We start from the raw sequence: 27,347 nt of genomic DNA, 5'->3' as shown, positions 1-27,347 counted from the left end.
CTTGGGTGGCGTAAGCCAGGGTACCATTTTGGCTAGGCTTATATAGGCCCTAGGGCCAATAGCCTAGTACCTACCTATGAACCTATGTGACCTATAACCTGTACAATTCAACTGAAAAACAAACAAATCTGTTAGGGGAAAAATATAAAAATAAAAAACATACAATAAGCTGGTTGCTTAACTGTGCACACCCTTAGACTAATACCTTGCTGATGCACCTTTTGATTTAATTATAGCATTCAGTTTTTTTGGGTACACACCTGCCATCAAATAAAGAGACTCTGATAAACCCCAAATAAAGTTCATCTGTCCTCGTAGGATTATCCTGACATTTACTCAGTTGCCTGCTACAGCAAAAGTCATGGTTCACAGAGAGCTTACAAAGCATCAAAGGGATCTCATTGTTGAAAGGTATCAGTCAGGAGAAGGATACAAAAATTTTTCCAGAGTATTGGATATGCCATGGAACACAGTGAAGACAGTCATCAAAAAGTGAAGAAAATATGGGAGAACAGTGATGTTGCAAAGAACATCCCTCCAAAATTGATGAAAAGACAAGATTAAACCTGGTCAGGGAGGCTGCCAAGAGACCTACAGTAACATTGAAGGAGCTGCAGGAATCTCTGGCAAGTACTGGTTGTGTACTACATGTGAGAACAATCTCACGTATTCTCCATATCTCTGGGCTATGGGGTAGACAAAAGCCTTTTCTTACACAGAAAAACATCCAGGCCCAACTAAAGTTTGCAAAACAATACATCAAGTCTCCCAAAAGCATGTGGGAAAATGTGTTATGGTCTGATGAGACCAAGGCTGAACTTTTTGGCCACAATTCCAAAAGGTATAGTTGGCACGAATACAACACTTTGCATCACCAAAAGAACACCATCCCCACGGTGAAGCATGGTGGTGGCAGTATCATGATTTGGGATTGCTTTTCTTCAGCTGGAACTGGGAAATTAGTCAAGGTGGTGGGAATTATGAACACTTCCAAATACCAGTCACTTTTGGCCCAAAACTTTCAAGCATCTGCTAGAAAGCTGAAGATGAAGAGGACTTCCACCTTTCAACATGACAATAACCACAAACATACATCCAAATATACAAAAGAATGGCTTCACCAGAAGAAAATTAAAGTTTTGGAATGGCCCAGCCAGAGCCCAGACCTAAATCCAATAGAAAATCTATGGGGTGACCTGAAGAGGGCTGTGCACAAAAGATGCCCACACAATCTGACAGATTTGGAGCACTTTTGCAAGGAAGAGTGGGCAAATATTGCCAAGTCAAGATGTACCATGCTGATAGACTCCTTCCCAAGAAGACTGAATGTTGTAATCAAATCAAAAGGTGCTTCAACAAAGTATTAGTTTAAGGTTGTGCACACACAACAAAGTATTAGTTTAAGGGTGTGCACACTTATGCAACCAGCTTATTGTACTTTTTTTTGTATTTTTTTGTATTTTTTCCCCTAACAGATTTGTTTGTTTTTCAATTGAATTGTACAGGTTATAGGTCACGTTAAAGGTGGGAAAAGTTTTGAAATGATTTATTGTGATCTCATTTTTTTATATCACAAAAACCTAGAATTTTAACAGAGGTGTGTACACTTTTTATATTCACTGTGTGTGATGTCGAATTTCTGAAACATCGAATTTCATTTGGTCGAGACCATATAATAGAAGTTTCGGAATCTCAACGTTCTGAAATAAATCCAAAAAAACCCCCAACTTTCTCAATGTTATGAAGGATGGCAAGCCCCCCTGTACCCCATACCCCACTACTTCAATATACCAACTCCAATATCACACTAGAGTGAGGAAAAGGACACACTGCTAACTTGTATACAATGTGTATGTACTGTTTTCTATGATAGCTAGTTATCTATATATAACCTTGGAAGTTCCGCAGTACTTCTAAGATGGTGCCATGTGCATAATGCTCTTTTAGTGTTTTGCTGTTTGTTTTGGGTTATAGTTCTAATTTACTGTTACATGTTTCTACTTTACTTAATCTCAGTTTTTTGTGTTTTGTACACTTATTTTCTATCTTTTTGCTTTACTTAATCCTGTTCACAGTATTTGTATCTTTGATCTGTTACTCTTTTGACCTCTGCTGAGCCCATGACTGTGATTTTATTTTATTTTTAATTTATGAAAGGGATGCACCAAATCACTGATTTGCAAGAGGAAATTGCTGAACTAATCCAGAGCTTTATCTAGTGAGCAGAGTATAAGCAGAGGAATGTCTATATTGGACCCCAGCTAACTGCATGTCTCCTAGCTAAAGATTACATATTGTCTAATAGCAAGAGCTGAGAAAATAGTATAGATGTTTAGGCATGAATCAGGTGATAAAATCTTCCACATGACTACTCAAAGCATATGCCCCAATGTTTTTATTTATTTTACATTTGTTGACCGGGTTTGTCCATCTGAGCTTGATAGCCCTTTTTCAGCGGAGGCCCAAGGAGAAAAGCTCCAAATAACACAAGTTAGTATTTATATAGGTAATGACAGTAATAAAGTATATAGCATTTATGATATGTACAGAAAAAACACATTCAGATATGTACAGCAAAATGCATTTTTGCAGATAGAAAACATTCATAATATAATATGTACAATAGTCAGAGGTTATGAATGTTAAGTAAAAAACAAAGTCAGCAGTACAGACAAAAAATTACAATACTTGCAGTGTTTAAACTATACATGGCCTAGGTATTTGTTTAGTAGATGCTTAGGGATTACTGTAGCTCAGGAAGATACAGAAGGAAGGGTAACAGTAGCGTGTTTGTTTTTAGCGTTTAATCTAATAATATAAAAAATAATAATAATAATAAAACATTCATAAGCATATAAAATATATAAATAATATAATTATCATGCACATATATATGGTTATACAGTTAGATAGATGTTCCTTAAATCAAAACATATGACATGATTGAGATAATACATGTGCACTAATCAATTAAGTGGTTCGATTTAATACATGCATTTACGATTAAAGTAATAATAATTTTTATTGTATGCTTTATTTTGTATACTTTTGTATATTAGATGCAGAATGTGCTTGTAGTTAATATGAAATGGGTTGCTGCATATGCACTTTCACTCTTTATGAAGTTGTAGATACTACGCATGAGATCTTAACATTGTAGTGTTATGGGCCTATATATAAGTTGGATGTGTATTAATGATACCCTTTCTTGACATTGATGTGTTTTAAACATATGTTTATTATAGTTTAGAATGTATCTACTGAATTAGTTTAGAATGTGTGTATGCCAAGATGGACTGAATGACGTAAAGTCAAGATACGTTTTATATATTTTTATATGTTTATGAATGTTTTATTATTATTATTATTTTTTATATTATTAGATTAAAATGTAAATGCATATGTAGTTAATATGCATTGGGAGGTGTGGGGTCATTTAAGAACAAGTTTCTATGGTGTACTGATTCTCACAATGCTTTCAACATGCTGGAGATGTGAGTATAACGTATGAGTGAGAAAAGGGTAGTGTGATTTGTTTAATATATGCTTAATATGCAACATTGCTGCATAATTTTGATATCCATATGTTTTAAATATATGTATTGCAGTTTCAAATGTCTATATGGGTAAGATGGATTGCACCATTGAGTGGGATAATGTTGAATTATGTCTCTTTAAGTTAACATCTACGTCCATGAAGGGACGTCAGAGACATGAGCACAATGTATGAAGAAGTGGGCACATTAAATTGAGTGAAAGGTGTAGCGAGTTATCATGATTTATGAACTTAAAAAGTGAGTATAAAATGCTGTTTTTAAAATTATGTTGTATATGGTCTGAGGAAGCCACCGGGATGGTGGTGAAAGTGCTTACCTGGTTCTACTTGTTATAAAGAATTTTATGAGTGTTAAGCCATACTTCATACAACCGTTTTTTTATTTATATATATATATATATATATATATACATATATGTGTGTGTGTGTGTGTGTGTGTGTGTGTGTGTGTGTCTGTTTATATAAGTTTATGTCAAACGTTGGAAGCATCAAAACGTCAAACACCTGACATAGCATTAAAAGTGTTCGAATCACAAAGATTTGAATACATAAAAAATCAAATCACACAGACTCAAAAAAATAAAATCTTTTTTTTTTTTGCTGGGTAGTAAGCCACCATACACCCAGAACTGAATCACTTATTTTTATTTATTTTACATTTCTTTACCAGGAATGTCTGACTGGATGCAGGTCCTTTTTCAGGGAAGGACTGGGGAGAAAATATCCACATTTACATAACAAATTATAGAACAATGTATAATAATAATTTGACATAATACAGAAGTAATTCAAAAGAATAGTAAGTAATACAAAAATAGTAGCAAGTAGTACAAAATAATGCAAGAGAGTACAATGCTGTACAACGAGAGTGAACGACTAATTACATGAAGAGGTAGTAGTAAATTTGCAATCACTATGTCGTGGATAACATTTCACATATTGAAAAATAACTGTGAGGTTATTATAATTCTATACTCTATTGATCTGTGATGTAAGCAGGCAGTGGAAATAGAGAGAGTATGTAAAACACAGTTGGAGAAAGAGAGAATGCATAAATGATTGCACAGGAGAGATGGTTGCGCCCTTATATAATACAGTGGACTTTTCCAGTTTAAGAGGCCTAGTGAAGACATTCAAGAGGGGTTGTTAGCTACTGAGGAAGGGAAATTGGGCTGCCCTATAGGTTTACAGGGACAATCATAGTCAAATGGGGCCCTAGGTAGGGTAATGGATCAGCCCCCCCACCCGTAGCCATTCGTGTCCCATTACTTGGATATTTCTCAATGCCATAAACCCTGTTCATACCTGTCAGTGTGCATACTGTTTTTTCTTTACATCTTTAATGATTACATATATTTGGATTTAATTTAAAACTCTTATTTCAAATTTTATACCATAAACTCTCTTATATGTTTGCTAAACAAAACAATACAGTCTCACAATAAAAATAGACTTAGTATGAACAGTAAAATTCTCTGCTCTTGAAACTCATATTCATTGAAATGGCATTGAAACCCACATTCAACGAAAACCCGTCTGTTCAATGGTGGATTAAGTTCAGCTTTGGGCTGTTTTCAAACCATAGGCCCCTTGCAAACATTTAGGACCATGCACATATACATGTGCTCGTTGAGTCATCTTCTAGTTTGTATTAAACTACATTCTTTGCATGATACAGCAGCACTTGGAGTGCATTTTAAATTTGTAATTTTGAACATTTTTCCACTAAGTGATGAAACAAAACATATGAACCAACAGTGATAAAACTTCCCATTTCAGAACGTTTCAACCATAAAAGGCCCCTCAAACTTCTGTCATTACTGTCCACCAATGTCAGTCAATATGCACAATCTCTGCAGAAGTAAAAGTCATCTGAATAATTCCACATTAAAGAGATCTGTAACTAATGAAGAGGATGCTACTAGCAGACAACTTTATATTTCAGTGTTTCATCTACAAAGTCAGTGCCTGCGGTCCTTGAAAAATAAATTACAAAGCAAAATAGCCATTATTTTCTATGGCCAATGTAAGTACCTAACACTGCCCACTCAGAAAATATAGCTCTGCTCCCCTAAATTCTTTATCCTATCTGCTGTTCACCATACAACCAGATGTTGGGATTATCCCTTGTGAATTTGTGGGAATGGATCTGACGTTATCAGTGCACATATTGTCCTTAGAACACCATAACAGTGCAAGTTTCTCAATGACATCCTACTGAAATGGAATGGGAATGAGAGTGCGTTGAACCTTTTTTGGGGTGCGCCCTAATACTTCTCACAGTGCTACGCTCTGGGCCTGGATAACAAGTATGCATTTCTGGTTTGTATGTCATCAGATGGCAAGTTATGGACTGAGGTTCCATGTAGATGCATAAAGCGCAAAACAGTTTTATATACTTACATTTGCCATACAAATGTGTCCAAGTAAATCTTCCTAAATCACTTTATAACTCATGGAGCTAACTGCTTGGACTGCTAATTGTGATTATTCTGTTTATAACTTTTGTCCAATGCAGTTGGCTAAACAGTGAGATCTCATGACAAGATAAAATCTATGAAGCGTTGTTGATTACAGGCATATTAAATATCTACCATCCTATTTATGATCACATTTCAAACTCTATTTTTAATAATAATGCATTACAAAGGTCTTCAGGTCTCATCTTAAACATTGCATATCACAATGGGTTAATCTTTGGGAACAGAAAAACAGTGAGCAAATATTTGAGATACTTTCAATACAAACAGAAGTAATATCAAATGAATCTTTTACTGTGGGCATTGCTCTTGTAAACATACTTGATAAATACAAAGTCTATATATCCATACAAATCCATGATATAGCAGTTCATTAAACCACTGTATGCACAGTCAGTGTTGTGTAACTGTGGCATTGAATATGATGAAAAGAAAACCAATGTGCTATTAGTACATTTTACTATGACTTGCAGTGGGTACGGCAGCAAACAATTTGGATTTATTGTGACAAAAAAAAGCTGCTGCAATCTCCGTAAGGATGAAATAACAAATACTTATATGTCAGGAACAGGAAATAACTGCAGATTAAATGGGTTAGGTCCTACTGATATAAATTAGCTTTATGAATTAAATCAATTCTTAAGACATTATATTTAGGATGGTTGTGTAAGGAGTAATGTTTGGTAGGGCATTCTTGGTTAGATGAGTTTTGATTGATGTAACCTTTGAATCCATATTTCAACTGGGCTGTACCTTCTTCCTTTAGGTGGAGTCTGTATTTGCCATCAAACCCTGCAATAAACCATGCATTTAAGCTCCTCCCTCTATCAGAGATCCCATTAGTTTGCAGTTCAATTATTCATACATTCTCAGGTTTCTTGCTTCCTAATATTTACAGTTCAGTGTTGTGAAAAAACTAGAACCTGTTCCAGCACAAAAAAGCAAAAGCATAGACACTACCTTGAATATGATACCAGTCAGTCAAAGAGCAAGTACACACACACACACACACACACACACACACACACACACACACACACACACACAGACACTACTAAGGACAGATTCTGCGTGCATCCTTAAAGAAGAAATGTAACGCACAGAATGCATTCTTAATGAAGAAATGCAAGTTAGTGGGCCCCCCTCCCTGGCTAGTGGGCCCTAGGTGGCTGCCTTGGTTGACTAGTGCTGGATCTTGCTCTGCCTGCATCACAACATTCCCTTCTAATTATGTATACCAATTCCAAGATCGCATTACAGTGGGGAAAAGGTATCTTCCTGATTCCCACTGTACTGCGATCTTGAGCACAGAAGTAGCAGCACCATTAGAAAAGTTAATTTTCAGACATTGCAGTAGCTCATTCAAGCACTTGGACACTTCAGATTTCAATCACTTGAATGGAACCCATATATCTATCTTTATAAATATATATTAAAGTAACAGACAAAGTAGAGGAAAGAAAGGAGGGGGGGTATCCATATTCATCAAGGACATCCACACCTCAAGACTGGTTGCAACGCACGATGCATCGGAGACCATCCAGGTGCAATTAACCATAAAACAAGACTGCTCTGCAAATTGTAGCATGTTACAGGCCACCCTCACAAACTAAGGAACCTCACATGGCCTTCCTGAAAACACTAGAGGGGATAAATGTATCACCAAACACCATCATACTAGGTGACTTCAATTACCCTAATATAGACTGGGAACACTACTCAAGCCCAAACACCCTAGCCCAAAAGTTCCTGGAATTCATAAACTCAAATGCCATGGAACAACTAGTCACCATCCCCACAAGAGGAGAAAACATACTTGATCTCATCATCACGAACATAGGAGAACAATGTTCAACACCGAGTATACCCCTCACTGGTGAGATCAGATCAAGCCGCTGAATCACTTACAAATGCCTTCTACCAGCACCTGCAGGACTGCATGGATAAGGCAATCCCAAGCAAAACAAAGACTCTTTGTACCAAAGGCAAGCGTCAAGTCTGGTGGACCCCAGCCATAAACAAACTCTACAACAAAAGGAGGAAGCTACTACAAGATAGAGCAAAATCCTTAAAAGGTAAGACACCCTTGATCACTATAAGTAAAAACTAAGAGCTCTCATAAAATCATCCAAAGCAAATTTTGAGAGAAAAATAGCTAAAGACTCAAAAGACAATCATAAGGCCTTCTTTAGCTATGTTAGAAACCTGGGAGGAACCTCCCAGATATGCTCAGAACTAGTTCAAAATGATGTGAAGATTACTGATCCTACAGACATTGCCAACATACTGGCTGACAGGTTCAGTGCAAACTTCTCCCCTCCCCAAAGGAGATATCTATACCAGCGATTGCAGCCCCCAAACATCTCCAGCCCAAGTGAGAACTGCTCTCTCCAAAGCAAAAACACAGCATCCATGGGACCTGATGGTGTCCCCGGCTGTGTGCTCCACCGAACTCAACTTGAATTAAACCCACAGCTAGGACAGCTGTTTAATCATAGTCTTACCTCTGGATACGTACCCAGGAGTGGCGCACTGCAACTGTGGTCCCACTTCACAAAGGCGGTGCAAGCCTTATCTGCAAAGCCATGGAGAGGATCATAATGGACCTCATAAATAAAGACATAGGGAATTTGCAGACTTTGGATCCATCCCAGTTTGGCTTTGTCAAAGGCAGATCATGCCTTCTAAACTTGGTTGACTTTTTAAACAGTCACCAAAGCCATTGATGAGGAAAGGCAGTCCATACAGCCTACCTCGATCTGGCGAAGGCTCGAAGCCTGATACAATACCGCTCGGGTATCATTGAAAAACTCATCAGCTTAAATGTTAACCCGTACATCACAAGATGGGTTGCAAACTGGCTGAGTGACAGAACCCACAGGGTCAGAGTTGCTGGCGCCATGTCAGACTCAAAGCCTGTCACAAGTGGTGTACCACAGGGCTCAGTCCTGGGCCCACTCTTGATTGGCATATACTTTTCAGTACAAGCAAACACAGGAGGGTTATGGCTGACAAAGTTTGCAGATGACTGCAAACTGGCCATAGTAGAAAACACATCTGACACAGATATCCTTCAGAAGGGTCTCACAGAACGGATAACTGGTGCCAGAGCCATGGCCTAAAGTTAAATGCCAAAATGCATAGTCATACCCTTGGAAAAACAAGGTTACCCTAGCTACCAAATAGGTGGCAATCCACTGAGCATAGAAGAAGTTATCAGGGCGTGGGGACCCAGGTTGATAGTAGTCTGTCATTCGACACCCATGTAGCTAAAGTAGTTAGGAAGACCTTCTACATTGCCCACCTTATCATGAAGGGATTCTCATCTAGATCAAGTCATAGTCTCCCTATACTCATCACTCATCAGACCAATGATTGAGTACAATGCCCCATTGAATGTATCTGACCCGACACTTGCAGCAGCTGGAGAGGCCACAAAGTTCCTCACCAAAAGGATAAAGGGTCTCAAACATCTGTCTATGCTGCCCGACTGAAAGAACTCCAGCTCTATTCAGTCTCAGAGGTGACCTTTGCCTAACATACAAGGCCATGTCAAACCCAGATTTGATGAATATGCTTCACCTCAAAAATCTAGATCTGTCAGAGCCACGGAGACTTAAACCTCGACATGGCTATTAATAGGACACGCTGGAGGATAGATTCATCACCCAAGACTCCCCTAGCTGTGGAATTATGTGAGGCAGAGCACCTCGCTGGCCTTGTTCAAGAAATCTTGACCAATGGATGGGAGATTGCAGATATACCCCAGGGATTTACCTCCAGTGTCTGCTCAACAGAGGCACAGCAAAATAATGGGTATAGTTCCCCATACTAAAGGGAGGGCGTATTAAAACTATGGGCTAGGCTTGTAAATGCCCTCGGGCAGATAGCCTAGTATGAACCTATGAACCTATGAACATATATTTATTTTATTTATTTATTTAATTAATTTATATATATATATATATATATATATATATATATATATATATATATACACACACACACACACACACACACACACACACACACACACACACACACACACATCCATTCATTCACAACCCCTTTTCCCATTTTTGCATATAACATCAGGGTACCACTTCAACAGTGACAATTTATTTTATTTATTTATTTTACATTTGTTGACCGGGATAGTCCGTCTGGATTACATGTCCATTTTCAGCGGAGGCCCGGGGAGAAAAGCTCCACAGTGACAGTAATTAATACATAAAGATCATACAAAAGAAAAAATACACAAACATGATTACACTCATACAAAAGAAGAGATACAGTAAGGTGTTAATTATACTAAAAAATAAACATTAAAAGTGTAAAAATATTATACAATAATGAGTATACAAAAAATCAACACAGTTTCCAGTGTACTAATTCTCCTATTGAGAACTAAACTTCTTTAGTTAAGAGGAGATGAGAAAAAGGAAAAATAGGGGGGGGGGCATGGGAGAAGATCTATACAAAATGGAGAAAGGATTAGTCAGGATTGGAGCACTGACAGAGCCAGTTTGTCCTTAAATGGAGATGTAATTTTTTGAAAGAATTTAAAGAGGAGATACAGGAGAGGCTAGGAGGGAGAATTCCATATTTTTCCAATGGTATTGGTAGAGTGTGAGTCAGCTACTACAAGCTTTGATTGTTTGAACTAGGAGTTTGTTTGAGGAACGCAAACTACTGAGATTATTGTAGGGTTTGATTAAGTTATTCAGAGCTGGTGTTTTCAGGTTGGTTCAGGATTTTAAATGCTTCTATAAGTTGGGTCTGTTTTAGAAGGTTAGGGTATTCAATCCAATCTAGGTTTCTTAGGTTAATACAGTGATGTGTTCTGTAAGGCATTCCTGTGGCAAATCTAGCAATATGATTATAGCAGCGTGCTAATTTATTTAGTTCAGATGTGTTGAGGTTAGTGAGGCATACAGGAGGGTGGAGAGAAGATGTGAGCGGGCCAGTGTCACTTTTGCTATAGGAGTTAGAAATGATTTGATCCGGTATAATGATCCTAGTTTTTTGTTAATGGTTTTAATAGTCTGGTTAATATGAATATCAAATTTGAGTTTGTTATCTATGGAGACTCCTAGTAGTTTGGTATAGGGGTCTGGGGAGATGATAGTCCCATTTTTGGAGTAGATAGAAAAGGATAGAGGTGTGATCTTTTGCGTGGGATGGAATAGTAGTAATTTTGTTTTGTTTGGATTCAGGATCAGTTTACGTTCTGACAGCCAATTTTCTACTGATATAAAGCAGGATTGAGTTTTGGCTAATAGGTTAACAGGGGATGTGTCAGAACAAACTAATGTGGAGTCATCCGCATATTGAATGCAGGTGGCTTCAGGGATGGCCTTATACAGGTCATTTGTGAAGATAGTAAAAAGGAGAGGCCCCAGTATTGATCCTTGGGGTACCCCTATGGTATTTGGTAAGAGGTTAGAGAGCTTTGATTGCCAAAGGACGGCTTGTTTCCTATCAGAGAGATAGCCTATAAACCAGTCTAGAGCTTGTTTATCAAGCTGTAGATTATCTAGTGTATGATAGAGTAGCTGGTGGTTCACCATATCAAAGGCCTTTGATAGGTCAAGAAACAGTGCTGAAGATAGTTTTCTGTCATTTCTGTTGTGATTGATAGTATCGGTAAAAGAGAGAAGAGCAGTGGTAGTGCTGTGGTGGGGTCTAAAGCCATGTTGTGAGTTGGTTAGTAAATTGTTGTGGATAAGATAGTAAAGAAGTTGTTTGTGTATGCACTTCTCCATGATTTTGGCTAGTGGTGACAGTATTGCTATGGGCCTATAGTTTGATAGTTCTGTAGATAGACCACCTTTGTGGAGAGGTATGACATGGGATATTTTCCATAAAGATGGAATTTTAGATTCTGCTATGGTTCTATTGATAAGTGTCGAGATAGGGAAAGCAATGGCATCTGCTGCTATCTGTAGATATTCAGCTGGGAGAAGATCTGCAGAGAGAGTTGTTGGTTTTAGTTTCTTTAGTAAGGATCTTATATAGGAAGTAGGGACAGGCTGAAATTTGAAGGTGGATTGAGAATGTTGGTAGTTGTCTGTGTTTATAGTATTGGTGACCGGTAGTTGATTAGCTAGGGATTGTATAATGTCAGTGAAGAAGTTGTTAAAGGAATTCGCTACTTCTTCAGGGGTTTAGTCACTTAGTTGCTTTGAGGTGGGTGTAGAGGATTTACCTGGGTGGAGAAGATTGTTCAATCCAGACCAGAATTTTTTAGGGTTGTTTTGGTGTTTATTTTGGAGTTGGCAATAGTAATTTTTCTTGTCAGATAATGTTGCTTTTTTGGTTTCGTTTCTTAGTTGTTGGAATTTAATGCGGTCCAAGGTTGATTTGGTTGATCACCATATGCTCCATGCTTTGTTTCTAAGTTTAATTAGAGATGTGGTATTTTTTGTTAACCAGGGTGCAATCCTGGTTTTTACTCTAATTGATCTTATGGGGGCATGAGACTTAAGTATGGCTAGAAATGTTGTGTTAAAAAGAAGTACAGCTTCCTCTAAGGGGAGATGTTTAAGGGGTGCCCAGTTAAATGATTGAAGTTCTATCAGAAATTTATTGAGGTCAAAATATTTCTTATTTCTGACTAGCCTATACATAGGTGGGTTGGAGTCTATAGACTTTGATTTCCTAATATAGGTGATGAGGTGGTCACTAAGGTTGTTTGGAAGGGTCCCTGCTGAATATGTGTGGTTGACTATTGATGAGGATCAAGTCCAGGATGCTCTCTTTGCTTATTATTACCTATTCGGGTGGGGAAGATATTAGTTGGTGAAAACCATGTAGGTTAATATGGGTAGGATTGGTTTCTGAGGAGCATTTAGTCCAGTCTATGTTAACATCTCCTAGGATAATGGTTTCTTGGGGATAGTTATTTGATAGCCAGCTAAGGATGTGCTCAAGTGTATCAGAGTTGTCTCCGAGGGGAATATAGGTCACAATTAGATTAATATTTTTGTCTTTGTTTATTTTTAGTTTTAGTGCTATTATTTCAGCATTTGAGATTTGAGGTGGTTGAGGCGAGTTGGTAGTGACATTCAGTGTGTTCTTATAGAGCACCGCAACGCCACCTCCTTTTTTAGACTGTCGGTCGTTTCTAAATATATTATAGCCTGGTGGCATTACCTCATTATCTTTGGTCCCTTGTTTTAGCCAGGTTTCTGTTAGACACATTATATCTGGGAGGTACATTGCTATGAGGGCATGCATGTCATGGACCTTTTTATTTAAGCTTCTTATATTTAAGTGGTATATCTGAAGGGAGTTTGGTGAGGTAAGTGGTTGGCTGTTTATAGTTGTGGAGGGTGTGGGGCCTGGATTTGGATGGATATCCCCATCTATGGTTATATTTTTTCTTAGAAAGTCTAATAGTCTAATGAGTTTAAATAATAGTTTAAGTTCATGTTTGGATTTGGTGTATTTTGGGTTGGGTTTGAGGGTGTTATGATGAGTGGGGTGGTATATTTTACTAGGCAGATGGATAGTATGACTATGGAGACAGATAGGGGGTGAGGAGGTACTAGTTTGGCTTCTGGGGTAATAAAAACCTGAGAGTGTCTGTCTTTCATATCTAGTTAGCAGATAAAGTTTGATAATGAAAAGTAAGATACACGGTACAATTTTTAGCGTTAGTTTAGTTGTAATGGGTGTAATAGACTTCATTTTCTTTGGGCGATAGAGTTCTGTATTTGATAACTTATTGGAGGGTGGATGGGAGGAGTTTTAAAGTCAAAAACTGTTTGGCTAACGAAATAGAGGTGGGGGTGTGGTTAGTTGGCTATAAATTTAGCTATACTGGGTGGGATATGGGGGCAGGGCGGGGAGCGGAGCGGGGTTTATTCCACCCCCAAGAAATGGTAAATTTTCAAATTTTTTTAATTTTAGCACCACTCTTTAACGTTTGGCGCCTCTTACAGTTTCAGTGTTGTACTTTGCAGGCACTTCCAATTATGTTGAGTACTAATTTTTTAACGCTAAAGTTTGATTTATGGGTTTAGATAGGGAGTAATTGCTGCTGCGTTCTGATCCCAGAGCGCTAGTGATCCCAGGGGTTGTTTAAACACATAAGTTTGGGGATAGCAGATTATTGCAGTACGAGACCTTGTTAGGATCCTTTGGAAATGGGTTAACTTGTTTGTCCTGCTGTTCGCTGAATTAGAAATTAACTGCTTTTGTAAGCACGAAAATATTCTTTCAATTGGGGACTTGTTTAAGTTCGCCAAACACAGTGATACACCTAGAAACAGATAGAAAAAAGCATATACAGGAATCAGGACTTGTCGCAAAAAGCAGATAAAGGCAAATATGCAGTTTCAAGTAGTAGTTCCAGGTTAATATCCCTTTAGCGCTCCTTCTTATTTACTAAATAGCTAACATATACATACAAGCTACACACAAAAGAACAATATATGCTACATTTAGGACCTATTCTGGTAGGAAACAGTCACTTTGCTAGCCTGCAATAACATCATGTTACATAGCAAACGTCAACATTAAATGCACTGAGTTGCTCAAAACATCTTATGCACGCTGCCTTCTTACTCCTAAAGCAACCGCTTTTCAGATGAAAGACAGTACCCTAATGAAACTATAATAAGCCCACTATGAGTCGCTAAGATATTCACAGAAATATGTTTAAACAAAGACAACAATATAGCATACGAACCCTGTTATTGCGACTACCGCCTGGGTTCAGGATCACAGCAGTGACTCATAAGAAATGGCGGAACACCTGGGTAACTTTGTAACTTCGCATACGTCAGAGGTAAGTGCAGGGTTTATTCCACCCCCAAGAAATGGTAAATTTTCAAATTTTTTAATTTTAGCACCACTCTTTAACGTTTGGCGCCTGCCTCTTACGAGTTTCAGTGTTGTACTTTTGCAGGCACTTCCAATTATGTTGAGTACTAATTTTTTAACGCTAAAGTTTGATTTATGGGTTTAGATAGGGAGTAATTGCTGCTGCGTTCTGATCCCAGAGCGCTAGTGATCCCAGGGGTTGTTTAAACACATAAGTTTGGGGATAGCAGATTATTGCAGTACGAGACCTTGTTAGGATCCTTTGGAAATGGGTTAACTTGTTTGTCCTGCTGTTCGCTGAATTAGAAATTAATTGCTTTTGTAAGCACGAAAATATTCTTTCAATTGGGGACTTGTTTAAGTTCGCCAGGGGCAAACACAGTGATACACCTTGTTAGGATCCTTTGGAAATGGGTTAACTTGTTTGTCCTGCTGTTCGCTGAATTAGAAATTAACTGCTTTTGTAAGCACGAAAATATTCTTTCAATTGGGGACTTGTTTAAGTTCGCCGGGGGCAAACACAGTGATACACCCTGTTATTGCATCTGCAGGCAAGATTTACACCACCGGGTAGATAGTCTTGCCTCTGTAGTTCTTCCACACCAAACACTCATATATGCACATTCATACCTATTGCCAATTTACAGTGTCCAATCCAACTACATATATTTTCTTTCTCATAATGCCCCCCACCACCATTTTTCTTTCTTTTTCATACACATAGTGACCAAGAAATTTTCCTGATGAGAACTTTTATAATGGCCAAACAAGTGAATTGCTTTTGTTAATGCTGTGAAGGATGGAGAGTGAAGAAGTGGTTCCTGTTATATATGAGTAAACTGCTTTCTTGCAGTGGTATCAGTCAGGCCTGTAATCTAGCAAAGGCTGGACTCCAGTCAGACCTTGGGAGATGTACATAATTAAAGGGAAATGTATAAATGGGAGCTATTTTTATCACCTTTTATTAAAGTTACACAAGTTTTTAAATGATATGGGAACAAATATATATATATAATGGAGATAATGGCTAGCTTAATGGTGAAGGTGTTGACCTCACTGACACAAGGTATAGGGTTCAATTCTCATGGTAAAGGTGTTTACCTCACTGACACTAGCACAGGTTTTGAGTCTCATCTTTGATGGGAAATTGCCTATGAAGATCTATATCTATGAGTTTGTATTACTTCATCTGTTTTTGGAAACTCAAAATGTATATGGACGAGATTCCCCTTGAAGAACTTTAAATATATATATATATATATATATATATATATATATATATATATATATATATATATATATATATATATATATATAATGTGTGTGTGTGTGTGTATATATATATATATATATATATATATATATATATATATAAACACAACTGGGTCTACCTGAGGCTACCAAAATCTCAGTAGACTGACACACAAGACAGCGAGCTGAGAAGCTCGACGTGTTGATGGTCAACAGTCCAACTTGAGTGGAAAGAGGAAATCTGCTCTTGTGGATATTGTAGTGCGATCTCAAAGTTGGTATATTTAAGTTACGGGGGGTATGGGGGGTGAAGCCCCCATGGGGGGGTTCAAAAAATGTGAAATGTGAACGTAAGTGTTTTAGATTTTTTATTTGTAATGTATGTTTTGTTTTAGTGGTAAGGGTTTAGTTTAGTGTAGATAGTGGGCAGGGTGTGAGTGAGGGGAAACTAGGTAGTTTTGTGTTGAGTGTTGTGTTTTTTATTTTGTATGTTGCTTGTGTGTGTGTTGTTGTGTGTATTAGTGTTTTATGGAGATGTGTCGGGGTTTTGAAGTGTGAGTATTGTGTGTGTCGGGTATATGCGGTTTCGGTGTTGTGAAATGTCGGTGTTGTCGGCTCAGTGTTTTGCATGTCGGTTATGTCGGGTGCAGGAGGGGTTGGCCCCCCCTGTAAAAATGTAGATTTTTTTCAAGTTTCTGAAAACTCTGTGATATAGTCTTGACTATATGAATTTCAAGTTTCCAAAAACTGCAATGAAGTAATATAAGTATATATATATATATATATATATATATATATATATATATATATATATGTCTACTTCAACACATTGTAATCTCATAACATTGAAACTCAAAACACTGAGATCATAACATTGAAAACCCAACACTGAAAAGCCAAAACAACAAAAACTCAGAACACAGAAAGTGCATCATAACATAGAAAACTGCAACACACATGTAAATAACATCCCATCCACCTATAACAACACCAAAGTAAGAAACAGAATTTTTACTACATTTCTGCAGGGGGGCAAGCCCCCCTGCACCCCCCCATAAATTAAATATACCAACTCCTAGATCGCACTACTACTAAATTCCAAATAATCATTAGAAAATGTGGGTTTCCCATATATAGTGGAAGAAAATTCTTTCAACAAAGGTTCTTCTACTCTTAAAAATACACTTTAAATTTAACTTCCTGGTGTAATTATTAAGTTCCAGAAGTGTGTGAAACACCTCTTCCTTTGTAGTTGGAATAAACTTCATCCCTTTCTTTAATTCTTTAATAATGAAAAGTGTTCACGAGTAATAACTTCATCTGAATAGTTGAAAATATTAAAACCTCCTAAGCTTAAAAGTCTCCCTTCATAATTAACTGTTTTGATTATGATTCTTACACAGAAAGTGACATTGTTACAATAAACTGTTGATAACTTTAAAATAAATACTGTTCCAACTTTAAGAACAGGTACCCACAGTAACGTGGAAACACGTGTGGAGAATACATACGATCGTTCATTTCCAGAATTTTTGAACTCCGGTTCAGTTAGACTGTCCCAATCGGAGGTGCCGTGTGTGCAAGGGAGAGGAGCCACAAATTAATCCAATGGTGTGTGTAACTTATGGGACTGGTTAAATATTGACATTTTCAGTTTTTCAGGTTCTTACCCTAAAACGATTGTGGTAACATAAAAAATGGACTAAGGGATTTTGAAAGCATGCTCTCGAAGGTATGTAACCTCCAATGCGATAACACATTTTTGAAGGAGTGTTTAAATAAAAAACGAGTACCTAGAGGGCTGAGGGTTTTCAGATTAATAGTAAGAAAATTGATAAATTGTTAAATGATGTGGATAAATTGAACAATACAATTGTTAATGATGTGCATTTTATTGATTACAGTGCTTGGTATGAGGATATCTTTGACAATGTTAAGAAACAGACTGACGTCAATATTAAAAGGAAGAAAAACAAATTGTTGAGGGATGAAGTTGAATATAAGGATAGTTTAGCTTACCCCTTCCCTAAATCGTATCTTACTAACACAAGTGAAACAAGGCAACAAGGGAGGGAACAAGGTAATGTTGGGAATCATAATGATAATGACTATTTGATGAATGAAGAAGAATCCTACAACCAAGGGTACCCACCTCTTAGGAGATCTGAAAGGCTTATTAATAAGGGCGTTAGTTACAACAATACTAACAAAAAATTTTTAGTGAGGCAGGACCGTGGGAGGGGTCAAACTCCCCCGAGGACAAGGGTGGAGAAGGGGGAATTACAACCATTGAATGGTAATGTGACCAAAGGCATAAGAGTTAATTATGAAGGAAGGCTTTTAAGCTTAGGAGGTTTTAATATTTTCAACTATTTAGATGAAGTTATTACTCGTGAGCACTTTTCATTATTAAAGAAAGGGATGAAGTTTATCCCAACTAGAAAGGAAGAGGCATTTCACACACTTCTGGAACTTAAGAAATACACCAGGAAGTTAAATTTAATGTGTATTTTTAAGAATAGAAATACTAATGGTCTAAGTGTATGGGTAGAATTGCCCTCGCAGTTTAAGAAAAAAAGTTGTTACAACCCCCCACTACACCCAGTTATAGCATCCTTCAAGGATGTTTGTACTCAAGAGATTTTTAAGTTGTACAATACTAGTAAAAGAGGATATTTCAACTTATCAGTTAGTGAAAGTAAAGTTTTGGATAATATTAGGGGAAACAAAAACATCAGGGTAATGAAGCCTGATAAAGGTGGGGGTATTGTCATCGTCAACAAAATGGATTATAATTATCACATCCTTGCTATGTTACATGATGAAGGGAAGTTTGTTGTGGCCTCTAAGAATGAGGTCAGTATAGCCTTAGGTAAGATAGGTTTAATGTTGGATGACAGTTTATTTCAAGGTAGTATCAACGAAGCAATATACAATTTTTTGGTTAACAAACACCCTGTTATACCTGTGGTCTTTGGAATTCCAAAGACACACAAGGATATTTTTGACCCCCCCATACAGGCTCATCATCTCTTCCTGCTATAGTATGACCTATTCACTGGGTATTTTTGTTGATAGATTGGTGAGAGAATCCTTGGTTCCTATTGATTATATTATATTTTTAAAGGATTCATGGGATTTCCTAACAAGGATTAAAAAGGAATTATATAGTGATACTTGTTCATTTTCCACTATTGACGTCAGTGATCTTTTTACATCCATTCCACATAGAACTGGTTTAGAACTATTTCATGATGCCCTTACGGAGAAGACAACTTTAAACAATTCATTGTTAAATTTTATGTTATGTATGGACACGATGTTGAAAAATATTTTTTTCTGTTTTGAAGGGGAATACTTTAAACAGAACCAAGGGGTTGCTATGGGCTCAGGTTGTGCTCCTTTATTTGCCAACTTGCTTATGTATAGTTGGGAGAAAAAATATGTGTTTGGTACTGACTTTCAACATAAATGGTCTTTGTATTTACGATTTCTGGACGATATTTTTATTTTGTGGAAGAGTGATGGTTCTGGTGAAAAGTTTAGTGAACATATTAATAGTATTTGTGATTATTTTAAGTTCACTTCCACACATGATAACGAAGAAATCAATTACTTGGACGTGACAATTTGTAAAGAACCTTTGTTGAAAGAATTTTCTTCCACTATATATAGGAAACCCACATTTTCTAATGATTATTTGGAATTTAGTAGTAATCACCCCCTTTTCTATGAAAAAAGTATTGTTAAAGGCCAATTTATGAGTGGCTATAATGTGTTCATCACTTAACAGATTTATTAGAGAGATGGATGTATTAACTAATTTTATTAGGGATAGAGGTTATCCTGAAAAACCTGTTTTGGATATGTAAAAATGGTGAAGTAAAATTGGGGGGTTAGGTATATTCCCCTATTGGGTAATTTTATGGACACTCATGGGGAGACAGTCAAGTCTGATGGATTTGTGAATAGTATGGTTTTAACTTTTGGTAGTTATAGCCAAAAAGTCAGGAACATTTTACGTAAGAACTGGGTTTTGTTTAGGGCTAATAAAGAACTACAGTCAATCTTGGGGAATAATCCAAGCTTCGTGTTTAAAACTAATGTTAACTTAAAATTTTTGTGTGAACATCCTATTTTGTTCAAAGGTGTGTCCGATAAAGGCACTACTGGTTGTGGACATTGTAATTATTGTAAATATATTCTTAAGGATTCACTTTTGTATATAGGTGAATTTGGTGTAAAGGTGAAAACAGTTGTGGGCAATTGTGGAACTAAGGGTTGTGTCTATTTGGTGATGTGTCAACATTGTTCTAGTTTTTACATAGGGAAAATGGAAAGGACTCTCCATAGAAGAATGTACGAACTACGCCATTAGACAGAAAAATACAAATAATGCCCTTTTTAGACATTTAAATAGTAATCCAGGTTGTACAAGATTTTTATTCGGCGTTTTAGAAATTGTTTATATGGACTTTGGGGGTGATTGGGCCAATACACTTGCGAGAGCCGAAATTAAATGGCAAATACGGTTAAATGCTGCTCACAGCCCTGGTATTAAGGAATTTATTTCTATCATGCCATTTTTAAAATTTAGAGCTTTGGCACTTTGAATTACAATTGTGTTATTAATGCAACATATTTTTATTGTTTGTATAAATTAATTATTTTATTTGTGGCATTTTAAAATGTTATCACATGTATGGGTTAAGTGTTTTTGATTGGTTGTTCAATACTTTTTAAATGGGGTGTTTGAAATGTTTAATTGGTTCTGATGAAGTCCAGGCTTCCTGGAAGAAAGTGCTTGACTGAATAGTTTTGAATAAATTGTTGGAAATTACTGTTTTGCTACATCATTCAGTCTATTTTTACTTGCACCATTTCAGCCTGGCGAAAAAGGGTTTTGGTTTTCCTGGTTCTGTTTTCACCTTTTTTACACCATTGGTTTGTTTTGATTTAGACATTATGTTTAAATCCTGTATGGTGATCGCAATACAGTGAGGTTAGGAAATTAACTTTTTTCCACTGTAGTGCGATCTTGGAGTTGGTATATTTAATTTACGGGGGGGGGTGCAGAAATGTAGTAAAAAGTGTGTTTTTTAGTTTGGTGTTGTTATAGGTGGAGGGGATGTCATTTACATGTGCGTTGTAGTTTTCAGTCTTATGATGCAAACTTTCAGTGTTCTGAGTTTTCGTTGTTTTGGGTTTTCGATGTTATGGTCACAGTGTTTTGAGTTTCAATGTTATGAGATTTCAGTGTTTTTAAGAATATATATATATATATATATATATATATATATATATATATATATATACACACACACACACACACACACACACACACACACACACACACACACACACACACATTAAGGGTATGTGAGCAGCAAAGCCCATACAAAGGGGCTTATAAAATTTGCTTTTTAATATTTATTTCATCTGGTTGAAGCTTTAGCTGGTTTATTTTATTAGACTAAGGATTTGATTTTTCTGTCAATGAAATAATGCAAACCTTCCAAACATAAACAATCATTGGATCAGACCTAGGAGACCTAGCCAAACTGCATGATTTGGTTCTGGGAAGAGCAGATCGATGGCAACTGGATGCTGTCATATAGTTAAACAAGTTTTTGATTCAATATCAAAAAGAAGGCTAGCAAATAAAAAAAAACTGAAGGTGTAAGGGTAGGACAGAAAATGGCCAAATGAGCGCAAAGGTGGGCAGAGAGCAGGACACGGAGCTGGGAGAAAAGGACGTATGTAGTAAAGCAAAGTACCACAATGTTTGGTTATAAATGTTGTTCAATGTCTTTGTTACTGACATCACATTAGATGTAGAAAGCAGGATCCACCTTTTTTCAAACAACCGAAAATAAGGGATACAGAAGTGGTAAGAGGATTGTGTCATGACTGAGATAAGCAAGCTAAGAATGTGGATGAAGTTTGGTGCTGAGAAATGCAAAGTACATCACTTGTGTGGCACAACAAACTTGGGACTGTACATAGGATTTTATATAAGCAAGTGCACATTAAATGCAAGTTGAAAAGGACTTGGGAGGAGGCTCAATTTAACAATAGCAAAGGACCACCAGAAAAAAGAGGAAAAACAGGGAGCAACAGCTGGAAAAAGGATGCAATTGATGGATTCTGTAGGTCTTTAGTGCATCTTCATTTAGAGTACGGGGAAGATTACTAACATGGGAAAACAATGGAAGATTTGCTATAAAAGGATACAAATCATTAAGGGAAACTGTAAAGGAAATGACATGAAAGGAAACAAGAAGGGAGTAGGAAAGACATGAACTCCAAACTGAAAGGCAAAGTTTCATCTTAATTGTGGTTAAGATCTATCTCACAATGAGGTAGTGGTAGTAGGCAAATGAAATGGAGTGGACTCCCAAACTGAGTAATATGGAGAGAAAAATGTAAATCATTGGAAGGGTGAGAATAACTGGAAGATAAGGATGGTGGCCATACACTCAGGCACACTAGATCGACTACTAGTCTTGTCCTACAGGCTTAAATATGTGTATGTGATCAGAGGCAATGAGTGAGGAATGAAGCTTGGGGTGTGGTGAGAATGAGGAGGGATCGGTAATGAATGATGAATGAATGAATCAAAAGGCAGGCATTAGGGGCAGACTGCAACAAAAAGCTGAAATTATATAGATGAGGGGGACAGCAGGAATAACAGCTGTGTAAGGTTAGCTATAAAAAACAGAATGAGAGTGTCTAGGCAAAGACTTCTTTCTCTTGTCTCTTTCACAGTCACATATCCACACAGATGCACCCTTTCTTAGAAAGAAATGGAACTACATTGAACTGGCTGTAAATACAGTCTACTCACTCTCCCAGTTGGGAACAAAACACACTTTAGCATATTCAGGGTGGGATTAGGCAGCCACTGAGGAAAACAGAAACAAATAGATATTTACTGGTTCTATCAACGTGATGAAGATGAGAAAGTGATGTCAGAACAAAAATAATCTGTCTTCACTTACCTAAGTGATAATAGTCCTTGTCAATACTGCTTGTATCTGTGACAAGTCTTTGCAGAAATTTGGCAACTGCCCCAGAGGAAAGAAGTCTTTCTGTGAGAGGCAAAGATTCAAAATACTTCATATCTAAAGCCAAAGGATTCAGAGGAGGTGGAATTGTACATAGCTGAACCAGTTCCGCAACCACATTCCAGATATGGATGCCTGCAATGTGAAACATAGTGAAACACACCATATTACATTATATTACATTGTATCTGGTTAAGAAGAAGCCATTTCTTGTGTACTTTGCCCTTTTAAGTAGATTTAACATTGTATTTCCCCATGGGCCATAGGAAGAATTTTTGAGAATTGTTCACCATTTTACAGATTCTTTACATACACACACACACACACACAGATGAGAAGCATGACTGCTGTTTTTTACGGCATTTATTCTAAATATGAAATTAAAGATATATCACAAATTCTACAGTAGTTTGACTGGGTAGCTAGTAAAATAAAATCTATACATCCTTGGAAATTAATATCTTCTTTGCTGGCTAAAATGTGCCCTATGTCTAAATAACAAATTGCGTGATGTGAAGGACCAACTGTATTTGGAGCAAATTCATCACTGTATTCTTCCTGTGCAGAAAGCACAATAGAGTTATGCACTGACCACATATTTAATCAGGACTGCATTGCTGACATCAAAAATGGCAATGAAAACTGCAGAGAATTATCCATATTTGTTAAAGACCACATTACCTCGAGGCAGATTCTTAGAGACCCACAAATTGAACTTGCTGAGATGTAAATCACTAAATTAAAGCAACTATCAAATTATACATGTTACAGGATTCCCCTAAAAACTAGGTTAGTCCTAAATATACTCAGAAGTGTAGCTGGTTCAACTAGTGTCCTGAGCCAGTAGTGCGAAATAGCACAGCACTTCCTCAGCTCTTCAAGTGAAGAGCAAAAAAAGGGACTTCACTGTAATAAGCTGATCAATATATTGTAAGCAATTGACTTATTCTAGTCAGCTTTACACCCGCCCAGCTCTTACACTAGAGAGCAAAAAAATGGACATTCTTTCTAATGGGACACCAACCAGGTGGTCAGAAGCACAACATGCCCCCCCCCCCCCGCCCCAGCCATTTAGGTTCATTTCTCTGCCCCACCCAAACCCTCCTTCACCATATTTTATTAAAAAATATTCTTCTAAACTGTAGCAAACAGTTTGCTACAAATGTACCAAACAGTTGCTACAGTGTATACCCAGCCTACATGGAGTGCTGTGGCACATATGTTTTATCTAGAGAAAAAAAAATATTCTTTTTATACTGTATTAAACTGCTTGCTATAAATGTAGCAAACTGGTGTTACAGTTTATATCCTGTCTTCACAAAGTGCAACAACGCTCAGGTTTTAGTGAAAAAAATTGTCTTCTTTTTAAACTGTAGCAAACAGTTGTGCAGGTTTTAGTTAAAAAGTATATAGTTTTTTTTTTTTTTTTTACTTTTAAACTGTAACAAACTGCTTGTTACAATGTGGCAAGCAGCTGGTACAATTTAGACCACAGAGACTCCCATGTTTGACTGTAAATGCAATGCCAGCTTTCTAAAGCTGGCATTGCATTTAAGAAAGATTGGGACTGGCTGATTGTGCCCAGCAACACATTGCACCCAAGGCAGTTGCCCCTCTTGCCCCATCCTAGCTACACTACTGAATATACTGGATAGACTTCAAATACAGAGGAACTCCATCATCCGGGGAGACTTTAGTGACCCTGCCATAAACTGGAATACCTATACCTCAAATATAAGATATTCCCAAAAAATCTTTAATTTCATTACCAAAAAATCCCCGGACTAAATAGACAAATAACTCACTGGAGGGCAAAATATTTTAATCTCATCTTTACAAACAGGGCCGGCCTTAGGCATAGGCGAACTAGACAACCGCCTAGGGCGCCGTACAGGCCGGCCTCATAAGGGGCGCAAAATCGAAAATAAAACAAAGTTAAAAAGTGAAACTTTCTTCACTTTTTAATATTGCACCCGATGCCTGTTTCTACACAGTAGCATTGTGCCCTCCCCCCATGACTGACGACATGAGCACACAGCAATAGAACGCCCCCCTCCCTATGTTGTTCTTCCATTCCCTCCCCCCCTGCGTGATGTATGTATGAGTGGCTGCTGTTGTCCAACATTATTTAAAAGCATCCAATCAGTGATGCTTTTGTATTAGTGACATCCCTGGCTACTGCCAATCGACGGTATATAATGCAGCTCATGCCCACCTCTCATTCTTTCCTTCATGATGAGCTAGAGGCGGGTGCATCCATTGGCTGATTTTGCTTCCTGAATTTCTTCTGGACTGGACGGCGTGGTGGATCATCGGCGGCCTGGTTTGTTTCACCACGGGCTCCCAACTGCGGATCTAATTTTATTTTATTTTGACAATTTTCTTCACCACTTGCTGCTTATTTTGGTAAAGTAAGTTGATGCTGCAGCCTGCACTTGCTTAAATTTGTCTGTTGTACCATAAAATTTACATTCTCCGATGTAGTTAAAAACAGACACATTATGAATGTTTTCATCTCGCTGATTGAATTTGTAACAGAAGTTAAGAGGATAGTTGGTCTGTTATTTACGTCTATGATGTCCAGTAAAACCTTACAGTAATCAGACAGTGTAGATGGCCCTCTGTCTGTGGCTTGTTCGTGAAGCTCATACCTGCTTGTCTCCTCAAGTGTATTTTTTAATCGGATTTGCCCAGTTGTGGGATGTATGTGGAACAAGCTGCATATATTGTCTGGGGTGTGGCTACTAAAGGAATACTAAAAAAAGACAGCAGGGTAGGGTAGAGTAGAGCAGAGGGGATTACTGGCTGCCCAGGGTACTAACTGGTAGCTGTTATGATCGGTCACTGTTGAAGAGGTACTTGACTGTTCCCTGCAATTCAGAAGTGGGATTACTGGTTGTAGTTATTTAAGCAGCCTCATCGTAATACTGCAGCTGTTTAAATTATTTCAAAGACTGAAGTGTGTGTGTGTGTGTGGGGGGGGGGCAGCTCTTGTATTGTCAACTCATCTTTTTTTGTTCTCAGCCTTGGAACGTATTTTTTTTTCTCATTAGCTTGGGCTGGGGAAGGGAGACTTGGTGGTATATTATCCTGGACCCAATTGCCCCACATGCAGCACTGTTGCCTGCAGCAGAAATAAGACTGACACACAAATAAGGAAAGAAACTATGAGGCACTTAACCCTGTAGAATAATAAATATTCAAGTAATGAGTAGCATGCATATTGTAAAATACTGCAAGTTCCTGCATGTTTTTAAGTGGAAGAGACATTAATTCAAATTGTGAGTCAGGTAAAATGAGGTTACTGTAGCAGAGGAGTTTGAAATTTAGTGAAGTTCCAGCGTTACTAGTCAAGTAGTATACAACCAGCCAAAGTCAAAACAGACACACACATTTCATTTAAATAAGTCATACAAAAACATTTCTTTTCTACACTTGGGACAGAGCAGTACTGATGCAGGTGATGTCAGCTGTGCAAAACTGCTAAGCTCTCTGCTGTGTTTTCACCCAGTGGTCTCCCAGTTACAATACTTTAATCAATGCAGCGATGGAGAACTTTTTTACATTCATGTTTTATTATAGTTTAAAAATATATGCACTGATAGCTCTTTTAATCCAACAGTACAGTATGAAGTGCAGTTTAAAACAATAGTAGAAAAAAAATTGCTGAACAAAATGTTGAAAAAAAAGAGATGTTTTCATTGCATAGTTGTCCTGAGACGATGGCTACTGACAGTTATGAATTATTTTTCTAGTAGTAGGTCATCTGCTTTGTCTGCTCTTATAATCAGTCTTCGAGCTATATTATCAGGTTGATACTTTTTAGTTTTAACCAGTCATATTTCAGGATTTAGAGACCATATTCGAAAGCAATTTGTTTTCCCATTGTGTCATGCTACCCAGCTTGAACTAATGTTTGCTTTTCTTCTGTCCTAAATTAATGCTGGTATACTGCTATAATTTATCATATGAGAAGAGCCTTCTCATTTATGGTAAGCCATTAACCATGCTATCTTTGTGTCATAGTTTCATAGGTGGTTACTAGGCTAATGACCCAAGAACCTTTACAAGCGTAGGCATGTTTATCCCAAGTTAACCCAATTAGCAATACATAGGTGAGTGAAGCTCATGGAGGTATGAGCCTAATGCCTGCCTATGTCCATG

General features: G+C 37.4%; 1 protein-coding gene across 4 annotated transcripts in view; it reads right to left on the bottom strand.

The window, feature by feature from the left end:
- LOC122806697 overlaps positions 1-27,347 on the bottom strand; it is a 210,472-nt gene that overhangs the window by 8,999 nt on the left and 174,126 nt on the right. For all 4 annotated transcript variants that reach the window (XM_044077334.1, XM_044077331.1, XM_044077333.1 and 1 more), the window contains exon 7: positions 23,118-23,318. In XM_044077334.1, coding sequence (XP_043933269.1) covers positions 23,118-23,318 — 201 coding nt within the window. The remainder of the gene's footprint in view (positions 1-23,117; positions 23,319-27,347) is intronic.

The sequence above is a fragment of the Protopterus annectens genome, chromosome 7.part0, assembly GCF_019279795.1.
Source record: "Protopterus annectens isolate FY-2018-M chromosome 7.part0, PAN1.0, whole genome shotgun sequence".
NCBI lineage: Eukaryota > Metazoa > Chordata > Ceratodontiformes > Protopteridae > Protopterus > Protopterus annectens.
This window is presented reverse-complemented; position numbering and strand designations above follow the sequence as displayed.